General features: G+C 36.9%; 1 protein-coding gene across 1 annotated transcript in view; it reads left to right on the forward strand.

Moving 5' to 3' along the window:
- Positions 1–12,746, forward strand: part of DENND1B (DENN/MADD domain containing 1B) — a 200,980-nt gene that overhangs the window by 175,058 nt on the left and 13,176 nt on the right. The window contains exons 19-22 of the mRNA XM_012650453.1: positions 2,732–2,772; positions 3,432–3,500; positions 7,722–7,778; positions 8,615–8,719. Coding sequence (XP_012505907.1) covers positions 2,732–2,772; positions 3,432–3,500; positions 7,722–7,778; positions 8,615–8,719 — 272 coding nt within the window. The remainder of the gene's footprint in view (positions 1–2,731; positions 2,773–3,431; positions 3,501–7,721; positions 7,779–8,614; positions 8,720–12,746) is intronic.

Consider the following 12,746-nt stretch of genomic DNA (forward strand, 5'->3'; position numbering starts at 1 on the left):
GCATAGAACCATGGTTAAAGAATCCGTGAACGCACGCGGATTTTCAAAAACCATCTTCAGTCCCGTGACTCCTCCTCTTCAGGGCTCCTGAGGAAATCCCTGTTACACCTGCTTCCTTTCATGAGACCCTTGCAGAGTATTTCACCCTTACCTAAAAGAAAATAATAAAAATATCAGGAAAAGTGTAAAGGGAAAAGTATCCAGAAGGTTTAAAAAGGTATAAAAGAGGACATGAATAGAACAAATGATGCTATTTGGTAAGCAAAAGTGTCGATCTGTGAAAAAGCAGCTAAGGAATATCGAGTAGTTAGGAGCATGTTCTTTTTTTTTTTTTATAATTTTTTTTCATTTACAATAAAACTAGGAGAAATAAAGGAGAAATATTTCCCCCCTTTATTAAGGATTGATTTCAGGTAGAGGTGTGTGGTTACTCTGTTATTACTAGCATTTGCTTCATTAGTTTCCTGGTAGAATCTGATCAGTCTTTTATTTGTTTGTTCCTATGTCTTTTTACTAAGCACCAGGTTTGAAGAGGTGGTAGGTGATTATCAGTTTCAGTGGCATTTTTCTGGCCTCATTGAACAATTTAGATCAATTTACACTTTTTGACAAATAAGTGCAAATTACTGGGATTCAGAGAAATACCTTTGAAGGGCAAGTCTTGGCACAAGTGAGAATACTTTATCCTCGAGTGTGAGGATAAAATCACTTGTTTAACAAAAACGTTAAAATTTCCTCAATAATGTTTGTTAGTACCATAATCCAGTTATTTTAAAAGAAGGACTCAGATCTTTTATCATTCACATTAATTTTAAAGAAAAAAGTCTTTTTAAAAAATTACTAAAGGATAATGTGCTTGTCTCATAAGTTTTATGGAAATAGGAACCTTAAATATAAAAACACTAAAATTTAAAGAGATAATTAGCATTTTTTTTTTTTCTTTTTAAAGAAACAGGGTCTGGCTCTGTCACCCAGGCTCAAGTACAGCGGCGTGATCATAGCTCACTGCAGCCTCAGACTCCTGGGCTCAAGGGATCCTTCTGTCTCAGCCTTTCAAGTAGCTGGGACTACAGGCAGGTGCCACCACGCTGGCTAATTTTATTTTTTTATAGGGATAAATCTTGCTATGTTGCCCAGCCTGGTCTTGAACTCCTGGCCTCAAGCGATCCTCCTGCCTTGGCCTCCCAAAGTGGGATTGCAGGCATGAGCCACTGTGCCTAGCCAAAATAATCTTTTTAACGGGAATCTGCCTAAATTGTGCCACATTTCCCTATCATTTTTAACAGTGTATCTATTCTTAGAGACTTTCTATTTGCTCCCATACTACATAACTCTAGATTATTACTGGTAATTCTCACTATTAACTTCCTTTTCAGTGTATTAGCTTTGAGCAGCCCTTTCCCTTTCTGATGTAATTGCTTTGGAAGTGATACAGAGAAAACGTTTTATTTTTTAGTGTCAGAATATTACGGAGGTACAAATGCTTTGGTTACATAAATTGCTTTTGTACCATTTGAGTCAAAGTTGTAAGTGTGCTCATCACCCAGATAGTGTGCCTTGTACCTGTTAGGTGTGAATTTACCCATCCCCTTCTCCCCCCTCCCACCTGCTTGATTTCCAATGAATGTTATTTCCGTATGTGCACTTAAGTGTCGATCTGTTAGTTCCAATTGAATGGCGAGTATGTGTGGTGTTTGTTTTTCCATTCCTATGATACTTGACTTAGAAGAATGTCTCCAGTTCCATCCAGGTTAATGCAAGAGGTATTAGTTCACCATTTTTTATGGCTGAATAGTACTCCATGGTATACATATACCACATTTTATTAATCCACTCATGTATCGATAGGCACTTGGGTTGTTTCTATATCATTGCAATTTTGAACTGTTCTGAACACACCTGATCCCGTCTGATCTCAGAAGCTAAGCAGGGTCAGGCCTGGCTGGTACTTGGATGGAGAAAACTTCTATATAAGTTAATTTTTATTACATTTTGTTTAGCGGTCTTAGAGGTAGTGTTTCAGAGTTGAAGGAATAGTGAACTGTGAAGTAAAATACCCTTCTTCTTTCTTTGCTTTCTTTTTACTCTAGTCTTTCTCTCTCTTTGCTTCACATTTCCTTGGATAATATTTTTCCAAATTACAGATTTACAAGTAGAGAATATTTTCAGAGGTAAAACTGCAGTTGAATTGCATAAACAATCAGCTATTAATTTGTGTTAATATTTAACAACCATAGAAGAAGCTTTTTTTATTCCTGTGGTTCTTTGCATTTCTGAATTTCCTTTTAGTTTTTTTTTTTATTTCCCTACACACATGAAATACTGTTTTAAAGTAAACCAAATTGTGTAAAAGACAAACTTTTGAAAAGCAACATAGACACAAAACATTGAAAAATCAGTTTAAAAAGCAAAGGAATTTTAGATTTCAAAAGAAAGGTTTTGTTTCCCCCTCTGAAGCTAATACTAAAATGAAAGAAGATAGGATAATATTAACGTATTAACTTCGTATATGAATGAAGAAAAAGTGGTTGTCTATTCTTAACAGTGCTAACTACCCTGTTCCTAAGAATTAGAGCAATTTATTAGTTCTTACAATGCCATTACTCCTTTTACAACACTGCAGATAAAATTTGCCTACTAAAATGCTGGAAATGCTAGTTTTTGATAAATTTTCACTTCTGAATTTATTTTTGATCAGCTGTTCCTGGCATCTAATCTTTATATATTCCAGGGAACCCGAGGTCCTATCAGCAGTGGGTGCACACGGTCAAGGTAACGATCAGCCTTCAGAGTTTCTTCTTTTATTCTAACACACGGAGACCCGTTCAGTAAAAATATGCTATTTACACTTACGCTGTTTATTTGCAATATTTGAAATGTTTGTATATCATGTTACATTTAAAATATTTTTGGTCAATGCTTATAGTTTGTTGATATTCATAAAGATAATTTTAAAATAGAAATTTTTTTCCAGAGATAAATGGTTTCTTTTGAAAAGTGAGATTTCACTGTCACCTTGTATTACATTCCAGAACCAGGAATTAGGTGGGGTAGTAGGATTTGATGAGAATTTTAAAATCCTTCACGAATTGAGACTTTATTGCCCAACATTAAAACAGTTGATAAACATTGTATTTCATTTATTTTAAGCTTTAAATATATACATATTCCTGGTCATGTTACTCAAGTCTGCCTAAACTTAAGAAATGATTTTTAAGTGGTATATTACACTAACTAAAAGAACAGAGTAAAATGTTTATAATTTGTTTGAAATTATTATATATAAAAACTTGAAAACACTAAACATGAAATAATTTTTATATGTCTTTAAGTTGTGAATAAAGCTCTTTTTTATACCACTAATAATGCTTTGTTTTTAGGACATTTTGGGGGAAAGATTTTGGGAATGCGTTTGTGTTTCTCTTTTGTAGAAAGGAGGTGCTCTGTTCAACACAGCAATGACCAAAGCAACTCCTGCTGTGCGGACAGCATATAAATTTGTAAGTTTTTATTTGACATTTAACATTTTATTTTCCTAGATGATAAATGTAAATTTATAATATTTTCTACTTTTCTTTTAGATAAGCTTTTTAAAAAGCTTAGGGTTAAGAATGACCAAAGCAAATTAAGTTATTAAAATGGTAACGCTGTACAGAGAGGGTATTTCCTTTATATAACGTAAAAATGATTCTTCATTTTATTTCAAAGCTATCAGCAAAATTGTGTAGCAAATTGAAACAGTCCCGATGACGAATACCATTTTTTAAAATTTGATTCTTTCATTCAACAACATATTTTAAATTCTTGTTGAGTACTTGAGGCTCAAGGTGAAAAAAAATAGAGCAATATAGCAAGATCTTTTTCCTCAAAGATATGTTATTGGCTTTCCGTAATTACTATTCTTCACTGATTCTTTGTGGCATACAGTAAAATAATAACAGGAGCACTGGCAACAACAAGTAAATGACAAAATGAAAATCTCTTTAATATTACAACTAAGACCCTTCAAAACCCGGCCCCCTGCGTGCTGTTCCTTTTCCTCTCATCCCCCAGACCTTCCCCGTCTGCAGACGCATGCGCGCTCTCCTGGACGTGAAACGCTCACCTCTGCCCTCTATTCTGCTCTAGCTATTCCCACAACTGGGAGTGTCCCTTTGTTGGCCTTTACTCACCTAGTGAACACCAGTTCATTTTTATAGGGCTTAGTTCAGGCTGTATTTCCCCTGGAAAAAATTTCTAACCCTGCACAAAAAGAGTTTGTACTATTTTCGTGTGTCCGTAGGACCTGCAGGACCCTCTGTTCCAGCACTTGCTTCGTCTTTGTCGGTGTTTATCTCTAACATTAGACTAGCAACTTCTTGAGAGGGAAGCTAGTGCGTTGGTATTCAGTAAAATTTTTTCTTAATTCAACAGGTCGTGTATTTTATATTTCTAAAAATATTTAGGGCAATAATTTTGATTTTGTAAGAATTTATCTTCGAAAGCCTTCCCAGTAAATGAATTGATGTGATTGAATTAATAATAAAATAATATATTTTAATGAAAGTTTAGAACTCATATTCTTTTCTTGACTTACAATTGCAATGTAAATGCAGCCACCCTTTCTGTTTAAAAATCCTGTTTCAAAGATTACCTTTTATCGTAGGGGAGCTAGTCTGCATCGTTGATTCAAAAACGTAGCACCAAAATTCTGAACCATTCGAAGACTAACATGAAGCAGAAGAAAGAAATAGTCATTTTGCCTTAGAAACACCAGAATCTGCCTTTTGTTTGGTTTCCATGTCTTTGCTGGAAGACCTCTCTGGCAGTGTGATTTAAATACAGTGTTTGGAGAGATTTTCTTCACAATAGAATAGCACATAGCTGCCACGTGAAAAAACAAGCCAACGTTGAGCCTGATTCCTCATATCCAAGTGGGTGTCATTCAAGCTTCTAAAAGTGGTTTCGCAGTCAACAGCCCCCCGTTTTTTTCTTGAGTGAGCACTCGAAGTTTTTCTTTAGGCTTAGAGAAGATGTATCGTTTTCCCAAATATGCGTTTTTCTCTTAATTTCACTCATGTCTTTCATAAAAGCTCAACGATGAAGCAAACATGCTCAAAGCCTTATTATTTAAAGATTTATCCCTTTAATCGGTATTTTATTTTGAATACTTCTTTGCAAGGCAGTAAAATTTTTCCAAATTAAAAATTCTGCTCTTTTGAGGATTATTCCCTAAATCAATTTCAGCCAAATTAAAGTCTTTAGAATATACTTAATCATTTTTATCATTCATTTTGTGATCATGTCATATATGAGTCAGCAGGTTTGGTGCAGGCAAATAAGTCATTTTGTGACCTTCATCGTCGTACCTAAAGGTGATCTTTCCAGATTGCTCGTATTCTGAAATCTGTGTACTGAAATTCCTTCTTTGACCTCAAATTGCTGTGAAGAAAACTCCCGATTTCTGTTGTGGGTGTAACGATTTATTCACCTTGGTTTTCATAGATAGTAAATTTTTCAAAGGTGAGATCTGTTTCTTTCATTCAACAGATTATTTGAGCACCTACCATGAAGTAGGGCTCGCGCTTGTCACGGAGTGAGAGCGGAGAGTAGGGCAGGTACTAAGAGTGAGAGAGGCACTGGCCCCGCTGCGGTATTTGTGTCCCTGTCTCTTCGCTCTGTGCTTTGACCGTACGAGAGACGTACTAAACATGTGTATTTGTCAAAGCAGGTGATTTGTCCTGTACATAACATTTTTCTGCACTTATTTCTATGCTTAATTTTTTCTATAGTTTCTATGTTTATGCTTTTCCATCCTTACAGGAGCCATAAAGAATACCAGAGTAAACACACACTCTTTCTTACAAACCTAAGGATGACAGCAAAGTGAATTGTATGTTTTATTTGGCTAAAAGTTTTCTTGGTTGTCTTTCTTGTTAGGTCTTTGCATTTTCAATTATTAATCAAAGCCATTTGCTTGGTGCATTTCTGTAGAGAATGCTTTTATATTGTTAAGTTTCAACTTGATAAATTGAAAAGGATAGAGAGAACCTATATCCCGTTTTCCAGGTAATTTGAAAGGTCAAAGGAGGGGATCGGGCAACATTTAAATGCATCAGTGCATGAATTACAGAACCATGGAAGAGACTGACACTAGTTTCAACTCTATACACTAAGGAGCATTTGAAAAGATTAATGTGAGCAGGTGGATTAGAGGATATTTAGATAAACTAGAATATAGTCTAAATGTGAGCAAAGCAAAGATGGACACAAATTCTAGGGGATGGGAACAGAAGCATTTTTTCTTGGTAATTCTATATTTTTACCTAATGGAAATACAGGGATTAATACAGGACCCTTTAATTAGATTCAGTGGCTTTACAAATACAACAATGTGCAAGTGTTTTATTGATTCTAAAGAACCATGGCATATAATTTAATGTTGTTTGGCTTTTCAGATTATCTTTTATCATGTGTACAGTGTGTTTTGGTTTTGCCTCATTAAAATAAAGAAATAATTGTTCACTTCAAGACATTTCTCCAGCCGTTTTTCTATGCCAAATAACTGTGCTGAGTAATACAGATATTAACTGGAAAGAAATTAAGATTCTTCCCTCCAGCTTGGGAACTTGGGAAGGACATGTGTTCACTCTTTCCAGAAGCAACTTGGGAAACCAGGACGTTTAGTAGGAGCGAGGGCTTTGGCGTTGGAGTCTCAAGTCCGCACGACCTCAGTGTCTGTGTCTGTAGGATGAGGTTATAAAGTTTTCTTTCTGGCAAGACCTAAGTTCGGTGGATGTCTTTTTAAAACCTTAGTTCCTCTTTTCCCTTTGGGAAGGGAGGAAATTAGACTTTGTAATTCAGTGGGCCTAGGCTATGAGGACTTACCCGCCCCTCAGTTACTTTCCGTACTTGCAAAGTGTGATGATGATGGTGCCAATCTCGTAGAGTTGTCACGATGACTGTATGAGGTGATGCGTGCCAGGCACCCAGCGCACAGTCACGTAATCAGGAAACACAAAATAAACGTGAATTCCTTTTCGCTTCTTTTTACTTTGGCCACCGTGAGTGGGAATTTGCAGGGGAACAAAGGCTGAAGCTTTTGCGAAAGCCCCGGTTGTCTTTAGTTAAGTTACACCCCAGAGGAGTCACAGCAGGACCTGAGACACTCAGGTGCTGGAGCCAGATTCCTGGTGAAACGTAAGGGTAACTTTTAAATTGTTAAATGGCTCCTAATTTTTGCCAGAAAAAACACGTATGAAACAGCCATCCCATCAAGATGGCTCTGCTAATAAAGATCTGTGTCTGCCTGTAAAAGCGCTTCAGTAAAGCTTGTGAAGTTGCCTGAGCTGCTTAATGTTCAGACATTTGCCCAAATAAACTTGCTGCTGGGATGTGCCTTCTCCTCCTCCGGTTTGTCACAATTTTAAATTAAAATTGGGCGTTAGTAACCTGGTTGATTCCCTTTGTGTCCTTTACAGTTCAGAAGATAAACAGGCTAAGTGTTAGCCTTCATGTGATGTTCGTATGCAAATAACAGACTAAGCATGTTTTCACCAGCTAATGTAGGTATACTAAAGTAGTAAGTGGTGTGGTATCCCTGAAAATAGTTTTAGATTATAGTCTGTTCTTTTTCTAAATAATATGAATAGTTAGACATTTTCATTGAATGTAATCTTGTGTGCTTACTCTTTAAATGGTAGTAAATTCATGCTGAGCCACACACCTTTGTTATTTTCTAGGCAAAAAGTCATGCAAAGCTGGGACTGAAGGAAGTGAGGAGTAGGTTAAAACACAAGGTGTGTTATATTCTTTTTTTCTGTCCTGCCTTGATTCTTGTATTAGTTTGAAGTTTATACTTTACAAATCACATGAGATTTATGTTTTTAATGACTTTTGAAATACACTTAGCCCTTTGTTCCAGAATGTATTTTTGTAACAAGCCCTCTGGCAACTCTGCCATTCTATACGCGTCCACTGCATAATCTCCTTATTGTTTGCATATTTTATCACAGAACCGTGGAGATCTTCAAAGATGCTGTAATAAGATGTATGTTTTCATAAAGTTGATTGCCTTGATATCGCAATTGAAGTTCTTCAAGCTGAAAATTTTTTTAAAAAGATACCTTTCGTGTAGAATTAAGCCAGGAATGCCATCATTTGGCTTTATAGGCTCTTTCCAGTAATAGTTACTTTGAATTGAGGAATGTTCTTAATTTATGAAAGATTATGTATGAGGATTTGTATTGGAAGCTATGAATAATGCAAGTATATGAATATTTATGTGTATATATGTGTGTATATGATTTGATTATACATTATATCTTTGCAGATTTTATTATCAATTATTATGCTTCCAATTTTTACCTTTGGAGAAAACATACTACTTAAAACTTCCAGTGTAGTGATAGAGCAAATTGTCCTCATATAAATTTTATTCAAATTATTCAAGATAGAAGATTATTTTGGAAATTATTCATATTATTGAAAAATACATTTTCTTCCTAATAGATTCTTTAAACTTACAGCTGAAGTGTTATTTTGTTATTTGCATGTGTATCAGATACTTTATTCATCTAATAATTTTCATCATAGAAGGAGTACCTCAAAATAATTGTGTATTTTTCCTATGTAGGAAAATGAGGAAGATTATGGGGCGTGCTCTGGCTCTGTGCAGTACACCCCAGTCTGCGTGCTACGTGGTGAAGAGGGAGGACGCGGAAAGCTCAAGCGCGCCCAGGTGAGGGGATTTACCGTTTGAGCCTCCATATTCTCAAATCATGTGATTCCAGCGAATTCTCTAGGAACAGTTTTGGAACCGTTAATTTTTTACGTGTGATAAGAAAACCTGCAGTACTGGTCAAGGGCGGGAGCAGGGGGGATCTGGGCAGGCTACAGGAAGATCGAGAATCCAGTGTCCAGATCTAAGTCCCTGTGTGCGTTAACTCACGTCCTCACGGAGCCCAGTCTGGTGAGGGAGAGAGACAGTTGGATGTGTGATTGTCACAGAATATGCATAGTTTTATTTTACAAAAATAAAATGAAACTCATACTTAAGTATTTGACCATTAAAGTAGTCCACAGAAATTAGAATGTGAACTACTGTATGTCCGTCCGTCTTTTTCTAAGGTTAGAGATTTTATTTGCTATAAATATTTAAAGCTTCTGCTTACATGCCGATGCTACTTCACATCTTATCCCAAGTGACAAAGCGCTCAGAATCAGAGCTGTGTGTGTCCCTGACTTTGTATCATCAGTGTGCTTCTAAAGGTTTTAACTAAGCAAAATTGGTATACACCAAATCATATTTTTAGTGGCTTTAGAAAACTAGCTTTAGAAAATAATTTTTGAGTGGATTATAGTTGCAAAATTATAGAACTGGAAGCAATTGCAAAGCTTAATGTATTACGGTTGCCGAAGTTTACAGATGAAAAAGTCAGTAGCAGAGGGGCCGACGCCCATCTCTGGGGTGCAGTTAACGTCCTGGGCAGCCAGGCTCTGCAGAAGTCTCGGTGGCCACACAGTGCTGCCGTATGTCTCTGTCAGTCCGTTTGTGCTGCTGTAACAGGATACCTGAGACTGGGTAATTCGTAAAGATGAGAAATTTATTTCTCAGAGTTCCGAAGGCTGGAAAGTCCAAGATCAAGCTGCTGGCGTCTTGCTGGGTCATTTGGTGGGGGAAGGGAGGGGAGGCCCAAACTTACTCTCTTATCAGGGCACCAGTCCCACCCAGGATGGTGGACCATCTCGTAAAGGTTCCCCTTCTTAATGCAGTTACAGTGGCAATTAAATTAGAACGTGAGAGTTGGAAGGGACAAGCATTCAAACCGTGACAGTCTTTAAGAATGGGAAAGGACCCGTGCAGCTGTACTACAACCGTAGGCCTTTGTAAAAAAAAAAAAAAAAAAATTCATTTAACCATTGAACACCTACTAGGCACTTTTCTAGGTACAAGATATATATAGAAGGAAGAACAAAACATTCTCTGCCTTCATGGGACTCTTTTTGTAACATAATAAGTACCTTTAAATGCCTTTTCTCTAACTTTTCTGTTTCATTAAGCTGATATTCTCGTATGTTAGAATGGCTTAATTGTAGCGTATTGATAGAGATGATAAATAAGCCTGTCAATAGGGTAATTATTCCACAAGTGCAGAAACCTTTTCTGGCTACTACCATTAACTGAATAACATTTGTTAACTTGCGAACGAATGAAGGATTAGCTATTAATTTTTCTGGTTTTCCTCCCATTACTAGTATGTTCAGTTCCTGTCTGTTTTCAAGCTTTAACACCTTAAAAACTTTTATAAAATGTTTACTGGCTTAATATTGGAGCATTTAGGTTACATTTACCATGATGAATAGATTTTTATATGAAAAAATACGACATTTTCATTACGGATCCACAGACGATTTCGTTGTCGCAAGAGCGCACGCTCTGCTGGGGGCGCCTAGCAGCGGGAAGGGTCTGCATTTTGGGAAATAGAAATCTGGTTTTCTTCACTTGGTCTCTTCTGTGCAGTTTCTGTTATTTGAAATGCTCAGTCTCACTCATACCTCTCTCGAAGACAGCTTAGTTACCTAGCCACGGAATCTCATGACAAATAACAGTGGCTACCAGTGGAGATGAAATACACTGTTCTCTTTCCACTGTGAGGCTTACTGAGCTAGAAAAGGAGCATCACTTTCTCGTGTGAGAACTGGTCTCAGTTATGCCTCAGAAGGAGCTGTGTTCTGGGTGTCATCTTCTGTTTGATCCTTTCAGTAACCAAATTCTCTTAAAAGATTTGCCATTGGTAAATTTAATTACCTAAAAGCAAGATACTGTAGAAACCGTTGGGATTTTTAATCCAGGTAATTTTCATGTTCTTACTGCTGTTTTCTAAACCTCAATTTTTATAGAGTCGAAACCATATAAAGCCTCAGCAAACCTGGGGAAGACAGACAGTTTCTTGGTGACAGCGAGGCTCTCTGTGTGTGTTTGTGTGTACTGCATGATTTGTGTAAAACTTCCAACAATCCAGAGTGGAAACTATTATCCCCATTTTTCAGATTTAGAAACGGGAGCAGAGAGATCGAGAAATGTGGCTAAAGTCCTGCAGGTCATAAATAGCATAGTAGAAATTTGAAAACAGGCAAACTGATTGTAGAACTCAAGTACCTAACCACTGTCATGGGGAGTAGTTGTGGAGAAGGGTATGGAATTTACCGCCAAACAAAACTTAACTTTGAGAAAAGTACTAGCATTTAGCAAAACAAAACATTGCTAAGCCTCAGTTTCTACATCTGTATAATGGTATAACAATACGTCGTTTTTTTTACAATGCGACAGGCGTTATAGATAATGTACATCTTAATAAAAATATCTGTTACATGACAGGTACTCAGGAATGGGTGGCTGTTCGTCTATGTGTACAGTTACATACATCTTGGGTTTCAGTCGTTTTTAGCAGCGGCACCATCTGACTTTCTCCTCTCTTGGCAGTTACTGTCCAGAGTCACAAATAATCCTCTAAAGTAGTGGGGACCCTAAAAATTATCTGTCTTCATTCTAAGTAAAGATGACTATAGATCCCAGTATATTATTTGAAAATAAATATACAGCTTATTGCACCAAGAAATCCCTTATTTATAAGTTTATAAAACTTTGTGTCATTTTATTGTCAGTAAAATTAAGAATATGATCTCGACTCATCCCATTGCTAGTGCATTGAGTTATCCAGTTTGATAGTGGATGGAATGTCCTTTATATCGAATTGAATATAGTATCCTTTATATACCTGAGGGTATACAAAGAATTTCCCATTTCTAGTTTGCAGCTAGATTTGTCAGCAAAAGACTTTATTTTCATCTGTTTTCAAAAGGTGAAAATAGGATTATTGTAATTGGAATTCCAAGAATATATTTTAAAGTAAAAAAGTAAAATTTTATAATCTGGGTGCCGTAGAAGACAAGATCTGAATGTATCCTGTTTTAAGCCTGTGTTCCAATATTTAGCTTATTTTGGAAAAGATGATGGATCTAGAGTCCACCTCTAGCAAATAGCGATGTGTGTGCTGCTCTGCTAATTAGTGTGGTCATTTCCCATTTTGTTGATGAGGCTTAAATAAATGCCAGGGGTGCAGCCATGAAGGTCTCCCAATTAGGCATCGCATTTGTAAGACGCAGCCCTTTTCCCTTTTGTGCGAAGATGACAGTTCCAGCAGCAGCCCAGCCTAACAGGACTCCAGGGAAAGGCTCCTCCTCTGGCTTCATTGAAAACAGGGCCGGGCCGGTCCAGTGAGGATACTGCCGCCCGTCATGGTGCAGAACACTTTTAATCCTGACTGCACTTACCCTCTTTCATGGGTTTCATTTTCGAATATAATGCTGAAGAGTTAGTCAACAGTATTTAGATCATTAAGTCTATCATCTGAAATTACATTTAAAAATATTTACTTGTAAACATTTATTAGAATTTTCTAAGCATAAGACATTTCTGTAAATAATATGAAAAATTATATATATATATCTAAAATACTGCTCCATTTTTAATAATATTAGCCATTCTTGGTTTAGTCTAGCAATTACACTGTGTATCTACCTGGTGTCTGCAGGAGACACAGACGCTCAGCTGTGCTAGTGAACACGCGGGAGAGCTGAGCTGTGTCACAAGCCGACACTAACAGATGGATGGCCCTGAGCAAGGCACAGTCACGGCAACAAAACCTGGGGAAAGTGGAGGGTTGAAGCTTTTTGTTGTTAAGCCCTATTAAAACCCTGGCACA

The sequence above is a fragment of the Propithecus coquereli genome, unplaced genomic scaffold (assembly GCF_000956105.1).
Source record: "Propithecus coquereli isolate 6110/MARCELLA unplaced genomic scaffold, Pcoq_1.0 Scaffold328, whole genome shotgun sequence".
Taxonomy (NCBI): domain Eukaryota; kingdom Metazoa; phylum Chordata; class Mammalia; order Primates; family Indriidae; genus Propithecus; species Propithecus coquereli.